The 24758-nt window shown below is 40.5% G+C and overlaps 2 protein-coding genes across 5 annotated transcripts; one reads left to right on the forward strand and one right to left on the reverse strand.

The window, feature by feature from the left end:
• Positions 1-1006: 1006 nt before the first annotated feature.
• On the reverse strand, positions 1007-2763 carry trappc2l (trafficking protein particle complex subunit 2L). Of its 2 annotated transcripts, none has more exons than XM_028956158.1 (5): positions 2603-2763; positions 2090-2262; positions 1549-1636; positions 1376-1455; positions 1007-1309 (listed from the first exon to the last, which is right to left on the reverse strand). In XM_028956158.1, exons 1-5 carry the CDS (start codon positions 2633-2635, stop codon positions 1264-1266), a joined length of 420 nt encoding a protein of 139 aa, XP_028811991.1. In that variant the 5' UTR covers positions 2636-2763; the 3' UTR covers positions 1007-1263. The 2 variants fall into 2 exon arrangements, with proteins under 2 accessions (XP_028811991.1, XP_028811990.1); XM_028956157.1 differs by having other exon boundaries at positions 2090-2274; positions 2603-2664.
• Positions 2665-23926, forward strand: galns (galactosamine (N-acetyl)-6-sulfatase). Of its 3 annotated transcripts, none has more exons than XM_028956154.1 (14): positions 2665-2922; positions 2997-3120; positions 4395-4469; positions 4902-5004; positions 5724-5867; positions 6671-6737; positions 7206-7333; positions 8109-8248; positions 9505-9608; positions 13888-14024; positions 15263-15365; positions 19787-19908; positions 23120-23237; positions 23621-23926. In XM_028956154.1, the coding sequence occupies exons 1-14, from the start codon at positions 2818-2820 to the stop codon at positions 23705-23707; spliced, it is 1557 nt and encodes a 518-aa protein (XP_028811987.1). In that variant the 5' UTR covers positions 2665-2817; the 3' UTR covers positions 23708-23926. The 3 variants fall into 3 exon arrangements, with proteins under 3 accessions (XP_028811987.1, XP_028811988.1, XP_028811989.1); XM_028956155.1 differs by lacking the exon at positions 23621-23926 and adding an exon at positions 20333-20340; XM_028956156.1 differs by lacking the exons at positions 4395-4469; positions 4902-5004 and having other exon boundaries at positions 2910-2922; positions 5724-6737; positions 23621-23707.
• Positions 23927-24758: the final 832 nt, after the last annotated feature.

Raw genomic sequence — 24758 nt, forward strand, 5'->3', positions numbered from 1 at the left:
TTTATTCAGGGGTAGGGTGATTAAGGTAAGTGCATGGCAAACGTTATCAGGGTTATGACCTTTTCAAACTGGCTCAGAGCTGTCTGAGATTCTTCTATAAACCGTTGCACAGATCTGGTCTTAGTCTGCCAGTGTCATCGCTGTGTCTGAATGAAAGCCCTTTTTGGTGGGGTTGTTGATGAGGTCTGCTTTGAGACATACTGCAGCATCGCTTGATCCATATGCTGATTAGCATGGAACTTCTTCAAATGTGAACTGACTGAATGATGCCTAAAATGTTGCTGCTCTGAATGATTCCCCCTGCCCCGTATATATAGCAGATGGACGTTTGAGTGAACGGTTTTATTTTGAGGCAATATTTGTTTTGTACAAATGTGTAGGACCGTGCTGATCCAAAACCGCTCTGGAACCTGCACCTTAATGGCACTTTTATTATGTGATTTTCAGAATGTGGTTGTGACATTTATACAGAGAATATTGCAACATCCCCTCAATATATCTTCTAGTTTATTTCATGGAATTGTTTGTTTGTTGACTGCCATAATAGGTTTTGCCCAAAAGGACCAACATGCCCGGCATTACCAACAGAGGCAGCCAGCGTGGGGGCCGTGCGTGGGGTAGAGGATTCCGCGCCTACAGGATCGGCGGCAGCTTCCCTGGCCGCTTCAGGTGTGTACAGTTCACAGAACCAAAGTAGAGTCAGTACATAAACTACAAATGGTAAGGAGAAAGTGTGTAAGTCTGTCAAATTGTGAATTTTCCCCAGTTACTACAACTGTACACATTCCAATTGCTAAGCTTTAAGAATATAAGTGGTTAAAAGTTTTTTTTTTTTTTTTTTTTTTGGGGGGACTTCCTCCTTCAAAATACTCTTGCTGCAGGGGACATGGAAGACCACCATGGGTAGCACATTATTGAAAGAGAAATACATTTATTAAGATGCTTTTTAATTTTATGTTTATGTGCCTTGCAAGGATTTGTATAAAAATCAAAACAAACACTGATACTGATTTATTTAATCTGGCCATTTTTATTTTCCATGTTTTATTTTGAAAAAGATGTTCTACTCTGCCTAGGCAAGATGTTTGTGTTGTGTTTTTTCTATTACTGGAAAATAAATAGAAATTTATTTGCTGTGGCCTTCTCTTCTACTTATTCTGCTCATGGTATGGTGACTTACTGAAATATACAGTATGATTTGTAATAGTTTAATGGTGAGTGTACAAGACAAGATCTATTTACAAAATCCAACTTCACAGGGCATCAGCACGCTTGGACCATCATGCCAGACACAACACTGTCAAAAGCCCTATTGGAGAAAACCAGATCAGTTGCTGTTAATCAACAGTTAGTTCTAGGTGTGGGTGCTCCTTACCTTGACTGAATTGCATCTCCAGGGTTGTAGAACGGATTACACATCACATCTGTAAATGAGTTGTGAAGCTTTCTGAACATCTGCAGGAAGAACAAAGCATGGAATCAGAGGTAGGGTCATACAGCAGGCACACTGGCTAAAAGTTTTCTGTATATTGTACAAAAAATACTTACACTTCTTATCTCATTATCCCGAAGAGAGGTGTTTGAGGAGTCAACCACTATTACGAACTTCACTTTGGAGTTTGTTACGTACCCGTATCTGTCTTCTGAGTGAAGGACTACATATTTCTACAGAATTTTACTGCTGGCACCAAACGTGCTTATATTAAGAGGAGAAATCGTCTTCCCCAAGTGGATATTTTCAGCACATTTTAAAGGTCCCTAACAATGAGGAAAAAAAAAACTACTCTAATACTGCATAACACTTCTAGAAGCCATGACTGTGGAGATAATAAGGAGGGGTAGGAATTTCTCTGTGTGGAAAAAGCATGAGAAACGGGAGATAAGCTTTCCCCTTATGACATCATAAGCGGACAAATTCCGGATCCGGCCATTTGAACAGCCACTATGAATGACCAAAGCACTCTTTCCACCATAGACAGGCTAGAAGAACTTGTATTAACATTAAATAATCTCACAAGGTGACATTTTCATGTCAGGGGACCTTTTAATGCATGGACAATTCCAGGATGATGTTAACGGTGAAGGATACACCTTGTAGTCTTCTGTGGGGTATAGCAGGCCCAGATACAGCTCTCTCTGGTCGGCCAAGGCCTTGCCCACTGCTGAGACCTTCTCCTCCACCACGTCCAAAGAGGTGTGCACGGTGTAGTGAAACTTCAGCTCATTCTGCGTCGGAACGCTGCGTATGTACAGGGGGTAGTTCTGAAAAGACACCTGAAATAAATTTTCTGTAATGGAATTTCTACGCAACTGAAGCCGTTTTCAATATCGCATGAATCCCTCCAGAATCGCGTATTCGTTGTTGCGATCGTTATTTCGAAGTCCTGGAGGGACTGAATATTAATGCAGCAATAAAGTCAAGTTCTATTATTATACGTTCATTTCCTTTCAAATTGGAGTTAGCGATGGCGTCAGCCTGGTTTAATACAGAAGAAACCTCCGGAATTGCGGAAATGACCCCGGTTTTCTAGAAATGATCGTGGCTACTGGAGATCAGAATAAAACGGAATGCGCGCTGAACAGCGGCGACGCGGTAGCCTACCTCTTTAGCAATGACAGCCACGCACACCGCCATGTTGGAAACGTCGGCCCCGTCCGGTCACGTGACGCGTGTCACGTGACGATCTTCTAACCTGGAACGCGCTTCTGATTTTGACCAGTCGCGTTGCGTGTGTGAACGCGTGCAGTGTAAGTCTGTAAGAGCAGGAAGTCGCATGTCCAGCGAATCAGCACATGACCGCGGCGGGGTGAGGTGAGATGAGTGGCATCGGTCTGCTTCTACTCGCTTTGATTTGTGGTTTCGGTGCGGTGAAGATCCAGGATGAAGCCCCTCCAAACATCATCCTCCTCCTCATGGATGACGTGAGAAATGAAAACACTTCAACGCTTGTTTTGTTGGTTTATCTCTTTACTCGTCTCATCACTTTACTTTTCAGATGGGGTGGGGTGACCTGGGTGTTTTGGGGCAGCCCTCTAAGGAAACCCCCAACCTGGACAGGATGGCAGCACAAGGGATGCTGTTCTCTAACTTCTACACTGCAAACCCACTCTGCTCTCCTTGTAAGTGTGGGTTTGGTCACATGTTCTGTTCTCTAATATTGACCACCTTCAGCTTTGGTTACAGTATGTATTCATACTAGTAAAGTTTCAGTAAACTTACACAATGTCACAACATGCATTTCCTGGATTTTATTCAGATGGTCATCAGACCATATTTTATTGCTAAATGGTTATGATGACAGATCAGGGTCATTGCATGTCAGTTACTCAAAACAAAATTTGCTGTATCTGCTTAAACTGAACTTTTTGTGTCTTGGATTCATATTGAGGGAAATTTATTTGATTGGCTTTACCTTAACTTTGTGTTGAGTTGGTGTGGGTTTCCTCCTGCTTTCCAAAAGGCTTGTACACTGGGTGAAATAGCAACTCTGAATTATTCGTAGGTATTAGAGAATGGTGTGTGTGTGTGTGTGTGTGTGTGTGTGTGTGTACACCCTGTGGTGGGATAGCGCCCCGCCCTGGTCTCTTCGGCATTTTCTAGTAAAATTGTTCAGTAATATGATTGTTTCTGGGGCATAGAAATAACAGACTGCATGAATTAGATACCATAGAATTTTTTTTTTTTTTTTTTTTGCCGAACTTTACCAAGACGAAGCAGTATTTATTTTATACAGTCCCTGGTACATCGAAAAACCAGGCCGAAACAGAGATGCTGCCGCCAGGTGCAGAGTGAGAAACCCAGCAGTTATTTGCATTATAAACAGGGCATGTTATGAACTAAATGTTGCACACTGCACCTTTTACCAGCATGGAACCAGGGGAGAAGGCTTCCTGATCTCACACCATTAAAGGTCTTTTTTTTAAACTCCCTGAGTAAATGTAAATAAATGGTTGGAGGCCATGTGTGTCGGGATGATAGAAAAGCATGAGCCATTATGCAAAAACGGATAATGCACAATTAAAGTATGCCATGTGCGCCTATCTGGGAATTTGGGAGACCCGTCATGCGAGAAGAGACCTGCTATAAACCATCCTGCCTCTTGCTTCTAGTATGTGTTTAAGCAAATGAGAGTTAATCCGCTGTTAATCGCAGGTGGGTACGCAGAGGGCACCTTGACGGTCCCGATATTGCTTTATTCACACCACAAGACCAAACCTGTACCAAACCTAATGTTACCAGTGTGGCCTGACCTTCTTTGAGAAGCGTGGAAGCTTTATTTGGACTTTATTGTTTGTATCTCACAGAAGGATTTCATAAGGAAGACCACTGGAAAGCATATCTTTTTGCTTTTTTTAAATGATTATTTAACTGCTGACACATTTTCTCACCGCAGCCAGAGCGGCGCTATTGACTGGAAGGCTGCCGGTTAGAAATGGGTTTTATACCACCAATGGCCACGCGCGAAACGGTACTGTTCATACCTCTGACTTCCTCCTCTTTATTGTTGTCGTAGATGGCTATTTAACCACAAAGTGTCCCTTTAGTGTGAACTTGATAAACAGTGTGGACAGAATTGCCATATGCAGCAGGAAATATTATCCTGATCCTGATCCACAAGCAGCTATTTGGCCAAATAGTGGTTAGCTTATTTTATGGCAAACTGCTGAATAACCTTAAAGAAGGTTTGTAGTGTTTATTACAGTGTGAACCAAAATATCCCAGAAAGAGTTCAGCCCAGCCATGAAATAGCAGACTGAAAGAGACTAGTCATCAGAAAATTCCCCAGTCCTTCCGACCACTGCTTGTGGGGATATAGAAAGAATCTGGGTAAATAATTGAAAGTATAAATGCATGCCTGTTAGTTCCGAGCTCTGCTGATGTGTCATAATGCTGCCTGCAGCGTACACACCTCAGGAGATAGTGGCTGGCATCACAAAGGACGAGGTTCTCCTGCCAGCCATACTTAAGAAAAAGAACTACGCCAGTAAGATTGTGGGGAAATGGTGAGTGTGACCGCGTCCTCTTTGATTTGGTTTCTGCGGCACCAGGTTTTCCCTGTTCATACTGGAATATAATGAACCTGTGCCTAACGATGAATGTTGATCCCAGCTTGATTTCACTACTGGTTATGGTACAGAACTGATTCATGCCCCTAAAAATGGATTAAAGAGAAGGCAGTGTGCACTGTTTCATGTTCTGGTCAATGTGGTGTGGAAAGCATCAAATTTAGAAAAGGATTAGGAGACAGAACTCAAAATTGGAGTACAGCAGTGTCTACACACAAGATTCAAATTAGACAGTGACTTGTAGATGTAGTTACATGAGCAAACATGTAGATATATATATTTAACATATTTCAGTATAAATAACAACATTCATCTATTGCCTAGTCAAGATGTGCCATGCTGACTGACTCCTACCCAAGAAGACTGAAGACTAAAGTAACACTTTATAATAACCCTTACAAAATCAAAAGGGACTTCAACAAAATATCAGTGTGCTAACTTGTGCAACCAACTTGTAGTAGTTTTTGTTATTTTCAATTTAAATGAATTGATCACAAAACCTGGCCTTTTTAACATTTTTATATCCACTTTGTCATTAAAGTTAGCTTTGATCGTAAAAATTAAAAGTACAACAACAAATGAAAACTATTGTTTTATTGTTAAATGCATTGTGGCGGGTTGAGCATATGAAAAACAAGTTGTCCTTCATTTGTCAGGCATCTGGGCCACAGGAAGGGACACTTACCACTGGAACATGGGTTCGACAAATGGTTTGGTTCTCCCAACTGCCACTTTGGCCCCTACAACAACAGTGACAGGCCTAACATCCCCGTCTACCACAACTCTGAGATGGTGGGAAGGTAGAGTATATCAGCTCACATAATCAGACACCACCCCCCCACCCCCCACCCCCGTCCGATTCTGCTGCTCCTGTGAGTACATTTTATTTTTTCTTGCTCCTTCCTGTACCAGCTGCTTTTCTGATTCCTATTTTCCGCCCATTTGTTTCCTTCCACAAACAGCCATATGTGCATCAAGGGTCATTGGCTCTAGCAGGCAGGCAATTTTTGTGCTTAGTTGTGGGTTAAATCAGTGTGGTATACTCAGGGCGCGGACAGACGGAACACGGTACACACCCAGGAGACGGTAGGTTCTGCCGGCGGTGTTTTAGGACACCTGGAACAGCCAGTGCATGAAAAGAAGCGATGTCTCTCGCGCCTTGGTTCAGCTCCACGCTTCACCACCATTTCATATAGGCTCCCCTGCTTATGAATGTACACACACACGCACACACACACACACACACACACACACACACACACACACACACACACTAAATTGAGCTTTTTCACTGTTTCCAGCTCAAACTGTGCTGTCATTAGGGAAATAAAAAGTTTCTTGATGGGGAAATAGTTGAAGTGGGAAGGTGGGGCAGTGGGGTCCATGGAAACGGTTGCTGGTTGAAATCGCGAACCGCCAAGGTACCACTGTGATCCCTTTGATCTGTCCCCACACACTGCTCCCCAGGTGCCTTTCATGGCTGCCCACTGCATATCAATGTGATTGGTTAAATGCAGAAGACACATTTTGTTGTGTCACCATGTGCTATGCAGTGTTTCACAATGACAATCACTAATTACATTTGTGCTCGCCTTATCTGCAGATATTACGAAGAGTTTGTGATCAATCGAAAAACAGGAGAATCTAACCTCACACACATGTATCTGCAGGTGAGTGATAGGTGTCAGTACTTCAGATGTAGGTGTGAAGCAGTATTTGAGAGTAAGGAGTTACATGTAATGTCATTTACTGACAAAAAATTGATTCATGATTACATCTAAGATTACATCCTAATATTGTCTACAAAACCTTGCCGATATGTTTAATAATAGTAGTGTAGCAGGAATCATGGGAGTGGTATTTCTGTCTGTTAAAATCCCTGTGAAGTGGACATTGTTAGTTGCATGACAAGTCGCTGGTCCTGACATGGAACCTCTCTGTTCGGAAGTTGGAGCTGGACTGCCATGTCACAAAATGGTTAATATTCATTCATAGTTTACAAAATTAATCAAATGTAATGAGTAATATAAATATTAATGCTACTATTACATTTTAAATAGGGTCATTTCCAGCCTAATCTTCCTAACACTGGCGTGCTCTGTGGATCCACAGTTCAATCGAGTCCTCTTCTCTTCCAGGAGGGAATAGACTTCATACTCAACCAAGCTAAAGCCCACCAGCCCTTTTTCCTGTACTGGGCTGCAGATGCCACCCATGCACCTGTCTATGCTTCCAAGCGCTTCCTGGGGAAGAGCCAGAGGGGACGGTAAGGATCCAAGCACATCCAGGATATGTGGAGTTGGCAGGTTGAGGCATAATGTTAATGAATTTTGTTTTGCCAATGTGCTCTCTGTGACTGTGCTGCAAGTGGACTGACTTCATTTACAGTGAAATCTCAGTACAGTACAGGCCAAAAATTTGGACATACCTTTTCCTTACAATAAGTTTTCTTTATTTTCATGACCATTTACATTGGTAGATTCTCACTGATGGCATCAAAACTATGAATGAACACATGTGGAGTTATGTACATAATAAAAAGTGGAGACCTGACCTCCAAGAAGTGGAGATTTACATTTTTTCTGCTCTCTTAATATTTTGTGGTCCTCAGTATGTAGATGCCTCTTCAATTTCTTTATGTAGCTAATAAGTAATAAAGCAAACATCCCGCATAACAATGAGATGCATTTCGTTAAACTTTTCTCTTTCCCTCCTCCAGTGAAGGTCTAATGGGAAACGTCTCACCTCAGATCACTTATTATTCCACTCCAGTCCAGTCCCAGAATGGCCAGACCCAGTTTCTTCATAATGCCAAATGTGGTTGGTGCTGACAGTGAAATGGATTGGCACTGATAGCTATTATGCAGGTGCTGGGAAAGTGGAGGCTTGTGCTCTTCGCTCTCTTCCACCCACTGATCCATTTACTTTCAGCATGGCTACAGGATACTGGGAAAGCTGAGGCCCGGCAGAGTGGTACCTGTGTACATTTTAGAAAGAGGTATCTCTCCAGCATGTGTGAGGTTGTGTGGTGTGTCCTGCAGCTATGGCGACGCGGTGATGGAGTTGGACGACAGCGTGGGACAAATACTGGCATTTCTGGAATCCCTGGGCATCTCCAATAACACCTTTGTCTTCTTTACTTCTGACAATGGGGCGGCAGTGATGTCAGGGCCAGACGAGAGTAAGAATATCTGCCTCTACACTCCAATAAACCTGACATCTTAAAGCAGACTAATTAGATTTTTTGCTTTGAAGACGCATGTCTTGTGGGATTTGATTTAATGTTTTTTTAAAAGTGATAATTTCTTTGATGGCTGGACTAAAGTCTGCAGTGGAGTTTGGAGTCTATTTTTCATTTGTCTCCAGTGCTACTCAGCTGAAGACCTTTGGCAGCTCTTGGTGTATACAGGGTGGGCCATTTATATGGATACACCTTAATAAAATGGGAATGGTTGGTGACATTGAATACATTTTATAAGTGGTCAGAAACTTGTAAATAACTCGTAAATAAGAATAAACCAAGCACACCATTATTTTTCTTGTGAATTTGATGAATAAATTTGATGTCACATGACCCTCTTCCTATTGAAAAGACAAAAGTTGGATCCAAGATGACCGCCTTCAAAATGGCCACTATGGTCATCACCCATCTTGAAAAGTTTGCCCCCTCACATATACTAATGTGCCACAAACAGGACATTAATATCACCAACCATTCCCATTTTATTAAGGTGTATCCATATAAATGGCCAACCCTGTACTGCCATGTTCAGCATGGACAGGACTTGGAGGCTACATACGATCCTGCAAAGTGTAGCATGCCCACCCTGCCGAGACAGTAGACATACTCCCAGATATCTACTGTAAGCTGTACAGAAGAGAATGTAAGAGGGATTCAAAGGCTTTCTGCATCAGTCTGAAGACCTGAGAAGCTGTAGCCTTGTGACTTAGCTTAGAGACAGCAATCTAAGGCAAAGAGGTTCAGGAGAAAGATCCAGCCATCCTAGAACCAGAACCACTGCCAAATGTGCAAGTCCTCTTGAAACACCAGCAACTTAAATCAGACAGAGGGGTCTCTACACAAAAGTGTCTAGTCATATGTTCATGTTGTAGACATCTTGTAAGATGTATTATATAAAATTAAATTGTTCATAGTTTTTCTTATCAAAATGCAATGAACAAACAGAGGAGAAATCTAAATCAAATCAATGTTTGATGTGCATAGTTGAATCGTTTGGCCTTGTTTACTTGTTTACTGCAACTGTATGTGAAATTGATGATTGTATTCAGAGGTATTATCGACAATAATCTTACAAAATCCCTGCCTATAAGCAATTTTCCAATATTTCTTCATGTTGCATTTATTTATTTTTTAATAAACATTTATGAAGCGTTCTCAGTTTATAGCATTTTCACTTTTGTCTGAATCCTCTGTAGGTGGAAGCAATGGGCCCTTTCTTTGTGGGAAAGAGACCACCTTTGAGGGGGGAATGAGAGAGCCGGCCATTGCATGGTGGCCTGGACAGATTCCAGCGGGTGTGGTGAGGATTGTTTTTCTTCCACATAGTCAATAAAAGGCAATGTTGGGTTTTAAATTAGGCTATATGTTCAGTGCATATGTGCATTTTAGCTATTTGTCATTTTAGCCAGACTGGTCTATAAACAATATATGTATAATATTTATTTATTTTTGCTTTTTATTGATTGTGACATGTTGACATTGTTGACATTCAGAATGCATCTAGTTTGTCAAAAATATTAAGCAATGGATTCCCTTTATTGGTTTGATTGTGTAAAGGAGATGTGCAGGTGGATTACGATAAAGCTACGATGGGTCTATCCCTGACCAGTACGTATTCCCAGTTTCAATTACAAAAGTAACGACAACGTTTCTTTTTTATTTAGTCCAAAATCACGTGTGTTGTAGTATATCAACCTGTACACAAGGAAAAAGAAGTGAATCAGAGGCCGACTTTCCCTTCCAGGGTAGAGGGCAGGGTTACAGCAGGTAAACTCCCAAATGGTGATTTGTCTTTTTGAGGTGGGAAGCAGATGAAACATTTAGACTAAAACAGCTTTCAATTAAAACTAGATGAAATGTGATAATAACTGATTTGCTGAACACTGGACATTTCTGCCACTTTGCTCAATGGTACTTCCTTAGCCGCTAGACCACCACTGCCCTATTGAAACAGTTCACAGGAACAGAATCTATTTCCATCCGTTTTGAGGAATGTTAAATTGTTGCTTTTGTACTCTGTGCTTTTGTACTTTTGTTTCTTAGCACACACACTCATACATGCATGGAAAAGCTTTGATTTTGTCATTCTAAACTGTTTCTATTAGGTAGTGTTTCACTTGCCCTCATCGATTTCATCTGTTGAGAGCAGGATCTGTGCTCATTTGTTTATACTACCATATATGATCTTGTATGATTTCTGTGGTCAAAGCCTATACCTGTGTATGTGTCTGCTTCCCTGCTTCCATCTTTACTTCATCTGCAGGCCTGTGAGATCCTCTCTCCCCCTGTCTAATCTGCTCAGTGCAAATGACTTTTAATTGTATTAGGAACCGCTGTGACACAGTGGTAGTGCTGGTGGTGGTGTTGGGTGCTCGGTTGATGTTGGAGGAGTGTTGTGGGGGGGGTTAAGCCGTGCCCCTGGCTCTCAGACGGCGGGTGTGCAGGGCCCTGATAGCACCGTGGAGCAGGGGGGTGACTGGGTTGGACTGAGAAAAGAGTCTTAAGCGGCTAATCTGTTTGTGTGTTTGCTAGGGTTGGATTGAGCTGTAATGAGGGCTCTGTATCTGAATGTGGCAGCTGCACCGGATAAAGGAATGACAGGGAGGGATAAAAAAAGATGGAGGGAGAGGAGAGCTGTGCTGGATGTAAGATGTTTTCTCCTTTCCAGCTGCGACACTGCTGCTAGTGAAGGAATTGGGGTATAGTGTCCTATCACAGCTACTATTCCTCTTCCCAAAGAGGTCATCATGAGCCCTTGTTCAGCCCTGATTTGTTAATAACAACTGTTGAATTATGTGAAAATGAACAATAGTTACATTGCAAAATAGGGTAAGGACTTAATTTGGAAAAAAATTAAATAAATACATTTTTATTTATTTATTTATTAAATCGTGCCTTTAATAAACTCATAAAACAGAAATCACAGAGTGAAAGTGAAGTGATTGTCATTGTGATACGCTGCACACGCAAAGAAATGTCCCCTCTGCATTTAATCCGTCACCCTTATTGAGCAGTGGGCAGCCATGAAAGGCACCCGGGGAGTAGAGTGTAGGGACAATAGCTTGATCAAGGAGACCTTCAGGATTTGAACCCACATCCTTCCGATTACGGGTCCATTTCCTTACCCATTAGACTGCATAGGCTGGGAAGGATATGCATTATAAGGCAAAAATAATTTTAAAACTACATAGACAGGCAATGTAACCTGTACATGCATGTGCAGCATATTGAAACCCAGCTTTACTGCGTTACTGTAGTATTTTGTTATTTTGTTTTTGCCATACCTTCTTGCAGATGAAAAAAAAAAAAATTTAAACACGCAGATTTTTGTACAAGACAGGGTGTCGTCATCTTAATGAGACCAGGAAGGGACAATTATCCAGAATTTATTTTACTGAGTTCCAGACCCAGAAGCTGGAACGTATTATCCACAACCTGTAGACCTAACCTGGTTTTACACTCTTTCATGGTCAAGTTTAAACAGGACACCACCACCTCACCACTGCTGCATAATATTAATACAGACAAGCAATTAATAATATACACATGGGACACACTAACAGGAGATAAACTGTGAATAAAAATGTTTCTATGTAGTAATCATTTTATATATGTGTATGATTTTATTATCTTAACGGTCAATCCTCTTTATTGGTGCTGTAGTGAAAAACAAGTCCTGGATTCATGAGGTTCTCAAAAGTCTTAAGCAGTAAAAGTGGCAACTGGACTCAAATGACTGACTTCTGGCCTTGTCCCACCGAATCTGCCGAGCGGCCGTCTGGTACATTCTATGACTCCATGTAGGTTATGGCATTGTGAAACGTGTTCACGCCTTGCACTGCGCCCAGTGCCTGGACTGCAACAGAGTCAGCGGTGTGCAGTATTTCCAGATTGCTGCCAGCCACAGGAAGTACAGAGGTGGGAGGGAATGTCAATGGGAGCTGAGTTGCTATGGAAGGAGATATTGAAAAAATCTCTGATTTCCAGTAGTGACAGTGGGAAGAACAGGCTGGATGGAAGGATGAAGTGTTGGCTTCCTCGGCCCCAAACCTTTATGCTGCATTTTATCAGCAGGAAAACAATGAGGCTGAGTGTATTAGACAGGGATAGCCGGGCTGCTTCCTCAGATAACCACCACAGAACTGAGAGAAGGGGGGAGGGAGGGAGCTGGAAATGAAGTGAAGGAGATAAATAAAGGCAGAAAATAATTTCCCTCCTCCTCTAAAGGTGTGTGTGTGTGTGTGTGTGTGTGTGTTTATTATTCCCTCTATTGGATAAAGGCCATCTGTGAGCTGTGAGTCATCATCTTGAATCATTTTTTTCCACATTTTTTTCACCACTTCTCCCATGTCTGTCTGTCTGTCTGACTGACTATATGACTGTTGTGTTTGGGGTTGTTGTGTGTGCACATTGTGGAAAGTGAGAGTGTGTGTGTGTATGTGTGTGTGTGGCATGCTGCAGCTGCTCTGGACTGATAACACTATCAGATGGCGAAGGCTTCTGTCTCCCTGCTAAAGCCATGCCGGAGAAGAGAATGGAAGTGAAGATCAAGGATGACTGTTGGTGGGAGGAGAGAGAGAGAGAGAGAGATTGCTGGAAGGTAGAGAATGGCGAACAGCATTTTATCTTGAAATAGTTCAAAGTTTATAAATAAAATAGAGCTTTTCTTACAGAGGGACTGCAGAACAGAGATAAAACCACAGCGTTCCTCTTTCCCTATTCCCATCCTCACTGTCTCTGCTTGCTTTCACTCAAATGTAGGAGACATTTGTACCGGCATGGATTAGAGGGAGAGAGTGGTAAGAGAATCATATCATAAGTTGGCGTCACTCCTTTCATTTTCTCTGATCACCATTTTTGTAGCTATGCCATTGCTCTCTGTAGTGTCTGCTCAGTTCCTAAAGTGGTTCCTGTCTACCCCATCCTAGATGTCCTCAGCTGGAGCTGGCTGTGTCCTGATTAGTTGTGTGATCCCTTCAAATCTGAAAAAGGGCTCTGTTGTCTGTATTTTTAGCCTTGTGTTACATGCAACGTATTTGTCCATCATTACTGAAAGGTGTGTGACTTGACTGTGACTAGAGGTGGGTGGAGAGACTGGTCATCTTACGTTCATCCCCCGTTTAGCATATCCTGCCTCAACGGCATCCCCATGGCACCCTGTTATACATTTTTGAAATGGAATGAACATTCTCCTGATGTTTTTTTTGTGTGTGTGTTCAATATGCTGCAAAGAAGGTTATATGCTGAAGCTCTTTATAAAGGTAACTAGTGAACACTGCCTGAGATAAACTACCCTAAAAGTGTAAATATATTTTATGAATTGATCTGAGAATTAGTTGATTTGAATTAGTTTATCTTTTACTGGTAATCCTTGATTGATATTTTACTCTGATAAATGCTGTACTTTCTATAGAGAACAGTGAGCCCCACATAATCAATAATCGTTAAATATCATTTCACTCCCAAATGCACCGACTGTTAAGCACTGCCATGTTATGTAATAATTTCTAGCTTACTATGTTTCTCTGCATCTCTTTTAATGCTGTGTGTCTCCTGTCACCTTTCTCTCTCATTCTAAGGTGAATGATCAGCTGGGAAGTGTGATGGACCTCTTTACCACCAGTCTGGCCCTGGCTGGTCTGGTTGCCCCTGACGACCGTGTGATTGATGGACTGGACCTGCGCCCCGCCCTGTTTAACCTGTCCATCATTGAGAGGTGAGTTCTTCATCCATGTTAGTACTAGGGCTGCCACATGATTCTGTTGGACATTTTTACAAAGCTGCAGTTGCTTCAACAAAGATCTGTGATTGGTGAAGTGATTATAACCCACCTTTCCCTTTATCATTTACATTTATCTCTACCTACGACATCATTTCATTTCAAAACGAGTGTCACAATTTTCAAAATGTCATATTTTTTCACTATTCTTATGTCACTGGTACAGTTAATTGCTGTGCACTATTATGCAACAGCTTATTGCATATTTTTTATTTATAATATTTCATTTTGCCCAGATTTGTTTGTTTTTCAGTTGATTTGTTCAGGTTTAGTCACATTAAAGGTCTGCTAGTTTTTAAACTTTTTATTGTCATCATATTTTGGTCTAATCACAAAACCATTTTAAATCACTCATGATGTAATTATAATTTTGTACTAAAGTAGGTTCATGCTTGGTCCATGCCTAATTAAGACTAATTGACTATAATTATTCTCCATTGACCAATTTTAATACTTGTAATTGAATGAATACCACTGGCTGGGAAATAGTGAAAATGGAATGGCGACTACCAGGTTGCAAATCAACCTCAATGTGGTGATCAACCTCAAAATGCAGATAATGAAAAGATATAAATCAATCTGTGAAAGAAGTTCCCTATATTGCATGTAATTAGATATATGCAAAACAAAGGAAACTCAGTACTTTTTTTGAAGTACTAAATATTATCTCCCCCCTCTAGTTCAGCAGCTGCTCATCAAATCATGTGTTTTGAGCACCTCTGTCTCTCACAGTTGAATTGTACCTATGGGCAGTGGAAGCAGGAAGTAGCCCCGTAATCAGAAGGTTGCCGGTTCGAATCCCGATCCGCCAAGGTGCCACTAAGGCGCTACTGAGCAAAGCATCGTCCCTACTCATGACTGCCCGCTGCAGTGTGTCACAATGACAATCACTTCACTTTCACTTTTTTTTCCACTTTCTCTCATATTCTTTTTTTTATCTCTTTAGATCCGTATTAAACAATTCCTATGCACTTCATCTCATATAGTATTTACACTCATATAGTATTTGTTTAGACCGCTGCCTCTTATTTGACATGAAGCCACACAGGTAGATGAGGTATTCCAAAGGACACATAAGGGGATAATCCAGAGCTGGATAATCAGCATCCATAGCCGGATCTAGGGGTGATTTTATTGGAAGAACCCAGCAGTCACCAAAATCCTTTACCCCACAGGCCCATCTTTTATTACCGTGGCAACGAGATGATGGCAGTGCGGATGGGTCTTTACAAAGCTCACTACTGGACTTGGAGCAACTCATGGGAGGAGTTTAACCAGGTTAGTGTGATTCATCTCTTTTTATGAATGAGTTTCTTTTGGATTCTTTTGCAGCACCTCTTAAATTCACAAGTAGACCCGCCATGGGAAGCCTAAGCTAAGAATACAGGGAGGAGGGCACAGTTGCTTTACAATTGTGACAAATGCCAGATAGGTGAACCTGGATTGACGTTTAAAATAAGTACAACAAACTTCATATCTTTCATTTTTATATACAACGACAGTGTATTTTCTTCAAATGATGAACACAACATTTATGCAGAGCAAAACGGATGCAGCACAAAATATCAATAGTTTTTTACTATAGTAAGCAAATTTGCTATATGCTATGTTATGCTATATGCTATAACCAACACCACAATGGCTAGTTCTATGTGATTCTATTCTTGCCTATAATTAATTCTTGCCTATAATATTTTGTATACTAGTCCAAATAATGGAATTCAGATTACCTATCAGCCATAACCAGCATAAAGCAAAAATATTTTATGTAACATTTTATTCACAACAGAACATAGATAACATAATGTGTTCAAAATTGTTCACTTTTATCTATCAAGATTTATCACGAAGAACACCTTGATCTCAGGTTTGTAACATGATCAGCTATAAATGGTAGAGTCTTCAATCTGTTAAAGAGTGCATACAAAGATTTCACCAATGAGTCGATGTTTCTCAATGTCAAATTGCATAGCTTTGCAGATCATCTGCAGTCCTTAACCTCAATAGATTCAGTAGAAACTGGAGATGTCTCTGGCTGAAGATCTTTATTGGATAGCTGTGGTCTTTGGAACAGCCCACCATGCCCACCATGCCTGCAGATACCTTCTAAAGCTCTATCATGAAAAAATGGAAGGCGAATATGAACATGGTCCAGAAGTGCCATTGTGTCATCCGGGCAAAGACTCATCCAGGGTGCATAGGTGCATACTGTACATGCAGCTTGGATGTTTTGGAAGGAAAAATGAATATTAAACATATTCTCCCCTCCAGATGATGTCCATTGCAGGAAAGACATTTTATGTTTTTATGCAGGACAATGCAAAACCACATACTGCAGCTGCATGTTTTGTCTAAGAAAATGAAAATGAAAATGTCAAAAATGTATCTTCAGCATCTGGAAATCTACATCAGGCAAGAATGAAACCAAAAAATAACCTTTTTGAACCAGTCACACAATGAAATTTCCCCACGGCACGCTGTTTCTGTGTCTGTAGCCTTAAATGCTACAGAGGAGGAGAGAGAAAGGGAATTGAGGAGGAGAGTGTGAGGGGGCATTAGCGGAAATTATGTCATCAACAGCATTCACCAACCATAATGTTTACCACAGAGAGGAGGTATTGGCTTAATAAAATTAAGCTAATGGTTCTTCAGTGTGACAACTAAAAAATACATTTGTGCTCATTTTTACATCCAATCATTGAGTAACTGCAATGCTTTGCAGGATTGGAAGCCGTGATGGTCGATGGAGTTACTTTTTTAGGGGAGGGAAGGGGGAAATCTCTGGGCGCACAAAGCATGAGAAAGGGGAGGTAACCTTTCCCCTTATGACAACATATGGGGAGACATTCCATCCGACTGTCTGAGATGCCTCTCTCTGAACGGAGATGCTGAATGACCAAAGCACACTTTACACCTATCACCATTTCTAGCCACCACAGGACCATAGACAGGCTAGGGGAACTCCGTATTAATGTTATATAATTTCACAAATCTCATCAATCTCACAAAACATTTCATGATAGGGGACCTTTAATCTACAATGTAAAAAAAAAAAAAAGTGTGTGTCATTTATTTTTATATATATATATATATATATATATATATATATATATATATATATATATATATAGTTCGTTTGCCCTGTAATTCCTCCGTTTACTTACCTCCGTTTCCATATTAAAAGACGGAGGTTTTATGTAGGAATGGTGGTGGGAAGCTAGCCTGTTTCAGTCAGTGCAGCTACTGTCGCTGCATTAGGTCTTCCACGGTGAAACATTGAATTAATCTCTATGCTGAATGTTGGTAGAATTATTAGCAGTGTTACTGCAAGAATTAGCCAGAGTGTTCATTATGTCGTCGCTGCTTAAAACTGCAGCCACTGGGTTTAGTGCAGAATCACTCGCGGTGAGGAACAATTCACCTGTTTAGCGAACTAACATTCTCAAAATGGCGCCAACGGCTTGGTGACGTCAGATTTCATTCCATATATTCAGACTTTCATTCCATATATTCGGGTTTCATTCCATATATTCAAGTTTCATTCCATATATTCAGACTTTCATTCCATATATTCAGTTCCCTGTCAATATATATATTATTTATTTCCTGTTTGGCTTGCCATAATGTGTGTGTGTGTGTGTGTGTGTGTGTGTATGTGTGTATATATATATATATATATATATATATATATATATATATATATATATATATATATATATATATAAAATGGCATATCCAAACTATTGACTTGTTTGTATGTGTATGTATGTCTAGCGGTTCTTCTTCTGCGTTGTGTAATTTTTTGATTTCTTTTCTTGAACCGTAATAGACGAGCTGACACCCAAGAAGTTTTCCGTGCAAAGTGTATTCTGTACAAAAGCAAGGTCAGAATATCGCGTCACAAATCGCGTCTCTCTGCACCTCTCTCTACAATATACAGTAATAACAGAACATACAAAAAATATTCACAAAATAACACACATGCAAAATATTCCGAATATGTACATAAATTAAAATAGAAGCAATAACTTTTTACACACAAACCCCACGCACCTCTCACAGCTCATGCCATGTGTCTAAGAGAACTAAACCGGGTCTCCAACCCACTAACCCAAGGGCACGGCCGCATCCAACCACTTTTCGGGGGGTGATCAAAGTTTTTAAAACCCACATAACTTTTTATAAGAATCATAAATTGAACAAACAAAAATACAGAAACATATTTAACATAACCAGAAACATTAACACATTTTAACATTCTACAATTGAACAAACACCCTGATTGTCGTTATAATTCCCTTACCCACATCAGAATACAGGTAAACAAAATAAAAGTCTTTAGAAAATAAGAAAATAAAAGACACAAAAAAAGAAGAAATACATTTATAAATCTAGTGTAACCATTTAACTCCGGCACATATGTATGTTTTTTTCATGAACAAATGATTTATTTCCCATGATGCTTTTTCTACACATGTTTAATCAATGGATAACTAAGATTACTCATTACTCTTGTGGGATAAATGACTTAATTTTACCAAACAACTGTTGCCAGTCATGTGGTCAACCAGACTGTCCATTACTTTGGCCTGAGTGCTCCTGTGGGTGGGGGTTGTGGGTAAAGATGAACGTCCACTCAAACACTTATAAAAGAAACATGGCCTCCTTCCCTCCATCACTTTCTGTCTCTCTCTCTCTCTCTCTCTCTCTCTGCTCTTATCCCGTGACCCATGGGCTTTTCTTCTCTGAATGTCCCTCAAGTTGGTTTTATGCCCCATCGCCCACTTAAATTGCTCTCTCTTGGAGGGCCGCAGAATCAATAGTGGCTCCTTTATCAGTGCGTGTGAACCGGAGTGGAACTCCACAAATAATGGCGCCTGATTGCCTGTGAGCCGCCTATTGATTGGAACAAGCCACAGCTCTGTGCCACAGATGGTTTAGAAGGAAGGAGGAAAGGCAGAGGAGGGTCCAGGGGCTGTGACTCTTAGTCTAGTGGCTTAAAGTGCTTTTGGGTGGCAACTGTGTGGCACCGGTGCAAAGCATGCTTTTCAAACCACGCTGTCGTTTAAAATCACCCTCCGTAATAATTGTGCTAATTGTGTCCTCCATGGGATTACAGTGCCAAGGGAACAGTGGATGTTTTTTCTGATAAGAGTCTGTCATTGGCTTGGCCTTGCTCAGAGCTTGTTTCCTTAATGAACTTGGTAGAAATGATGGATTAATGGTGGCAGTGACCATGGAGGAGCTAACGTTCCACTCATGTGTGAAATAAGAAATTTCAGGGGGGTTGGGGTAAAGGGTCTGGTGGAAGTGCTGATGCTCACATCAATTAGCAACATCCTGTTGTATTGGGCAACTTGGCTTCACTTAATGGCGACTTTTTAATCTGGTTGAAGAATGCAAGCTGATCACCTTGTTATTTGTCTCCATTAGCCGCTGAGCAGAGCCCAAAGTCAAATAATGGGTTTGTAGTTATACAGCATTCAGCCATGAGCATCTTATTTTTTTCCTCTCAGAATCGATTCCTCTACTCTTCTGTTTGTTTGTTTGTTTATTTATTTATTTTCTGACTCATTGCTGCATTATTAATGACTATGGATGATCTGTTGCTTGAATCTCTGCTTGCACAGAAATGGAAAAACTGATTGTGTGTGTCGCAGAGAGAGCATTCTTAGTCACTCTTCTCTTTTTCACACCAGGGTATCAACTTCTGCCCAGGGGAGGAGGTGCCTGGTGTCACCACCCACATCCAGAAGGAGCACACTATGCAGCCTCTCATCTTCCACCTGGGGCGGGACCCTGGGGAGAAGTATCCAATCAGGTGAGATCTCTAAAGATACACAGATGTTATAAAGTACAGGTGCAGCATCTGCTCAGTTCCTGTGATGTTTGTTCAGTGAGGTTTAAAAGAAAACCAGCGACGTGGCTCCTGATGAGAGAGGAGAGGGTGGAGTCTCAGTAATGAATGCAGATCCAGTTCTGTGAAGTATTCCCTCTGTGATTTTCCAAGCAGCATCTTAAACATCCTTATCCAGTTACCTCTGCAGAACAGGCAACCAGGAGGAACCAGGGCGATCATATTTGTCTGATTACTGCTGGCAGTAAACTGTTTTAATATGTGAATTCTTTAGAACTGTAAAAAAAAAAATCATTATATTTTCATTCCTTTGCTTTTCCCTGCCACACCTATCTGTGCATGTTCTCATATTTCTTTCTCTTTCTCTCCCTTTCACACAAATGGAAAGGGAAATGGGTAATTAAACATTAATGTTGTTTTTGAGCTGATCAACCCTTCTTTTCATTTTTGCTTGGTCGGACTCCAGTCCCAGGACTAGAGAACAAGGAAATGGCAAAGAAATCAATACCTGATGCCCACTGCATCTTCTGAAGACACACACTATGTGCCTTGAGATGTAGTGCTCTGTGTGTGTGTGTGTGTGTATGGGGGGGGGGGGGGGGGGGGGGGGGGGTTCTGGAATGAAGAATTAGAGATTAAAATCATTAAAAGAACAAAATGTAAAAAAATGAATGGTCTAGTTGTAAACCAAAACCCTAGTTTCAGTTTCAGAACTACTGTCTACTCACCAACCAGCTACAGCTGTCAAACCCAGCTGCATTTGGGACATCTCATGTATTTTTTTGATTGTGAAAAAGACACTAGTGATTGCAGAAATTGAATTTATTTATTTATTTATTTTGTTTAGAAATATTTATTAGTTTTTACTATTTCAGTTTAGACTGATTGATAGATATTTTTTATTTTTGAGGAAGTAAGCATTTTAGTGGGGTTTTAAATGACTTTGTTTTGAGATCTAGTGGAAGTTCACTCCACCACCTAGAAGTGAATGCATTCCTAATACTTTGAGAGTACCTGGTATCAATGAGTCGAGCAGCCACGGGAAGCCAGTGGAGGGACCGTAGCAGTGGAGTGGTGTGGCAGAATTTGGGAATGTTTAAAACTAGTCCTGCTCCAGAGTTCAGGTTCACCTGGAGGGGTCAAGTAGGAGCCAGGAGTGAGATTAGGCTCTGTTGATAAAAATGGACAAATCCTCCTAACGTTGTACAGACGAAATCGAAGTGAGCAAGAAAGACTAGCCAAGTGAGATGAGGAAAGTGATTGTTAATCCGAGGGTGCATGGAGGTACAGGAGAGTTTATAAAGTTCTGTTGTTGGGAGGAATCGGCAGGGATGAATAGCAGTTTCAATGAAGAGATGTCAGACAGGCAAGCAGAGATGTTGTTGGACACTTCTTCTCGTTCCCATCATCAGATGTAGCAGAGTCGGGTCTCATATAATAAGTAAATTGGTAGGATAATCATCCTTCGAAGTAAATTCTACATGGCTAGCTGCCTGTATAGGGGTATTTACTGTGATTTTTCTAAAACACAGTAAGCAACACTTTACTGGCTTACTAACACATTCCTTTATAGACCTGTGTCCTAGGAGCACCTGGTTCACCAACCGAATCTTCAGAGGGTGTTATGGTTTTGCATGAAGCTGAAGAAATCATCATGTTCAGCAGATAGGAAGTGGTCACCTGATTAGGTATTGGCGGACACAGGTGTTCATTTTTGCCCTCTTAAATTTGTACAGTAAATTGTGTCATGGTGGGAACATAATTGGCTAATTGGCATTAGTCATAAAGCACAGGGTTTGGGAATTTAGCTGATTGGTCATTCACATCAGTGTCCGTTGCCTGCAAGTTGGTACTGGGACAAGCAGGCCACAGATGGCTGTATGGGAAGGCTGCCACTCACAGCTGCCTCTCCTGCCGCTCAGATCTCATCAGTGGCAGCTGTTGCCACAAGGGACACCGCTCTGCAGTCTCTGATATGGATGCTGGCCTTCCAGGCTTCTCTCTGGTGGCTGTAACCACCTGCGCTACACTGGAGGTTGACTGAGGTGGTGCACAGGAACAAAGTGAAGGCCCGACTAACAGCACGGCTAGCTCCCTCTTGCTGCATGCAGGCACTTTAACTCTTCAGTTACTTTTTTTTTTTTTTCTTCTGGAGGGTGTGTGTATTTGTAATAATTATTGGTTAATCTGTTCAGTTAAGCATTTTGTTCTGTATATTTCTTAGAAGTGCCCATTGACTTTTTTTTTTAATCTAATAATCTGACTAAGTGATGGAAGTAATCAAGTTTTAAGCAGCAAGTTAACATTTTGAAGCAAAAAAAGTAAAACTAGACAGCGTCTGGGGTCATTACACTAATTGATGAGTTACCTCACACTTGCTTTTTTCTGTCTGTCTTACTTACACACACACACATACCTACCCCTTGGGACCAATCAGTGTGTGTTTGGTGTTGTGTAAGACTCCACATTTGGATAGTTGCAATGTTGCTGCCTAGCTGATATTACCAAATATAAATTGATTTATAAAAATAATTATTATAATTATAATGAGTAGGGTTGTGTTTCATGTTACAGTGAATATTCGTGCGCAGCGCCATGATGTCCAACACAAATGACTGAAATGAGGGGAGGACAGACAACAGCAAATTTTGTTCTCTGGGCATTCCGTCATTTGTGTGTGTGCATGTGCTTGTGTGATTTTATTGTAAGATTATTATAAGATTATCCTTTTTAAAATGTATGTGTGTCCTAGAGAAGGCATATACAATATTATCATAATTTAATAATCTGGATTCAATTATATTTTTTAGATGTAATATATTCATGGCTCAAATTGGAGGTCTTTATTTAATCTTGTAATGCATAAACATTTTAATTGATTGGAACAGTGTAGGATGTTCAACAGAAATATTAGCTCATCTGGGTACTGTTAATAAGCATGAAGTGTCTGCTTAGCATTAAGAAGCCATACCAATTAAAACGTATGTATAACTTTTTTTTGTATGTATAAGTTTTGGTAATAGCCTTTAAAATTTTTTCATTTTTTGGGGTAAATTCATTAATGACCACTTTCCTTGAAATACATTTAAAAATTATTTCAATATATTTCAAGTACACATGATTGTGTCTGGCACTACTGTCCCTTTTTTATTATGTATTTTCTCTATTCATGCAGTGTCCTGACTGAGGAGTATCAGACTGTACTGAAGCTCATTTCTCCTGTAGTAGAGCAGCATAAAAGCACCCTGGTACCCAGTGTGCCACAGCTCAATATGTGCGACCTGGCAGTCATGGTGAGAACTCACTGAAAACAAAGTAAACCTTTATCTGCTCCTCCTTCAGAACCATTACACGTAAACCTAAACATTAGATTTGTCATTGGGATTGGGTTCATAGCCAATGCTGTCACCTTGAAAAATGGAGGCGGAATGGATTGTGGTACAATAGAGCCATCTAGTGTACTAAAAGAAGGGTTGATTTTGTTCATCATACACTTTCTGCATGTAAGGTACTTTGCCAAATTAGATCAAATTAGAACAAATGTAATTGTTGATTGTTTTAGCTGGAAACACAGACACAACTCATTACAACTTCAGATGTTCTGGAAAATAGCATCAATTTAACATGAATTTTGAGGTGTTGCCTTTTGGGTGAAAGAATATGTTTTCTTTTGCAGAACTGGGCTCCTCCAGGATGTGAGAAGTTGGGGAAGTGTTTGAAGCCTCCCAAGCCAAACCCATGGAAATGTGAATGGCCACATTAGCATGGTTATTAATTAAAAAAAATCCACTTTTTAAAAATCTTAATCATCAAGATGCTGTGCTGTGCCCTTTATAATTACATAATTATATATTTTTTCTGAACATTTGAATGGCTGCTGTAGTTTGCACTATGCAATGACTGGCTTTCTACAAAATCGATTTAATAACCGTGGACAATCATAAAATAAAACACCACATAAAATATTGTGATTTTTAGTCAATTTTTATCTGTGTTCTTCCTTTTTTTATTTTCACGTTTTTTAACTGATTTTATTGCCTTTCAATTTATGTTTTGCAATTGAGTATTTTTCAGTAAAGACAATTAAAAGCAAATTCAATTATGTCATCTTTTAGTGCAAACATAGAACATTATATTTAATTAAGAGGAATTTTAGCAAAAACAGTGTAACTGAAGCATAGAGTGGGCTGCAAAAGTATTCGGCCCCCTTGAACTTTTCCACATTTTGTCACAGCCACAAACATGAATCTATTTTATTGGGATTCCATGTGAAAGACCAGTACAAAGTGGTGTACACTTGAGAAGTGGAATGAAAATCATAAATGATTCCAAACATTTTTACAAATAAATAACTGAAAAGTGGGGTGTGCGTAATTATTCAGCCCCCTGAGTCAATAATTTGTAGAACCACCTTTTGCTTCAATTACAGCTGCCAGTCTTTTAGGGTATGTCTCTACCAGCTTTGCACATTCTTCCTTGCAAAACAGCTCCAGATCAGTCAGATTAGATGGACAGCGTTTGTGAACAGCAGTTTTCAGATCCTGCCACAGATTCTCAATTGGATTTAGATCTGGACTTTGACTGGGCCATTCTAACACATGGATATGTTTTGTTTTAAACCATTTCATTGTTGCCCTGGCTTTATGTTTAGGGTCATTGTTCTGCTGGAAGGTGAAACTCCGCCCCAGTCTCAAGTTTTTTGCAGACTCCAAGAGGTTTTCTTCCAAGATTGCCCTTTATTTGGCTCCATCCATCTTCCCATCAACTCTGACCAGCTTCCCTGTCCCTGCTGAAGAGAAGCACCTCCAGAGCAT

The sequence above is a fragment of the Denticeps clupeoides genome, chromosome 16, assembly GCF_900700375.1.
Source record: "Denticeps clupeoides chromosome 16, fDenClu1.1, whole genome shotgun sequence".
Taxonomy (NCBI): domain Eukaryota; kingdom Metazoa; phylum Chordata; class Actinopteri; order Clupeiformes; family Denticipitidae; genus Denticeps; species Denticeps clupeoides.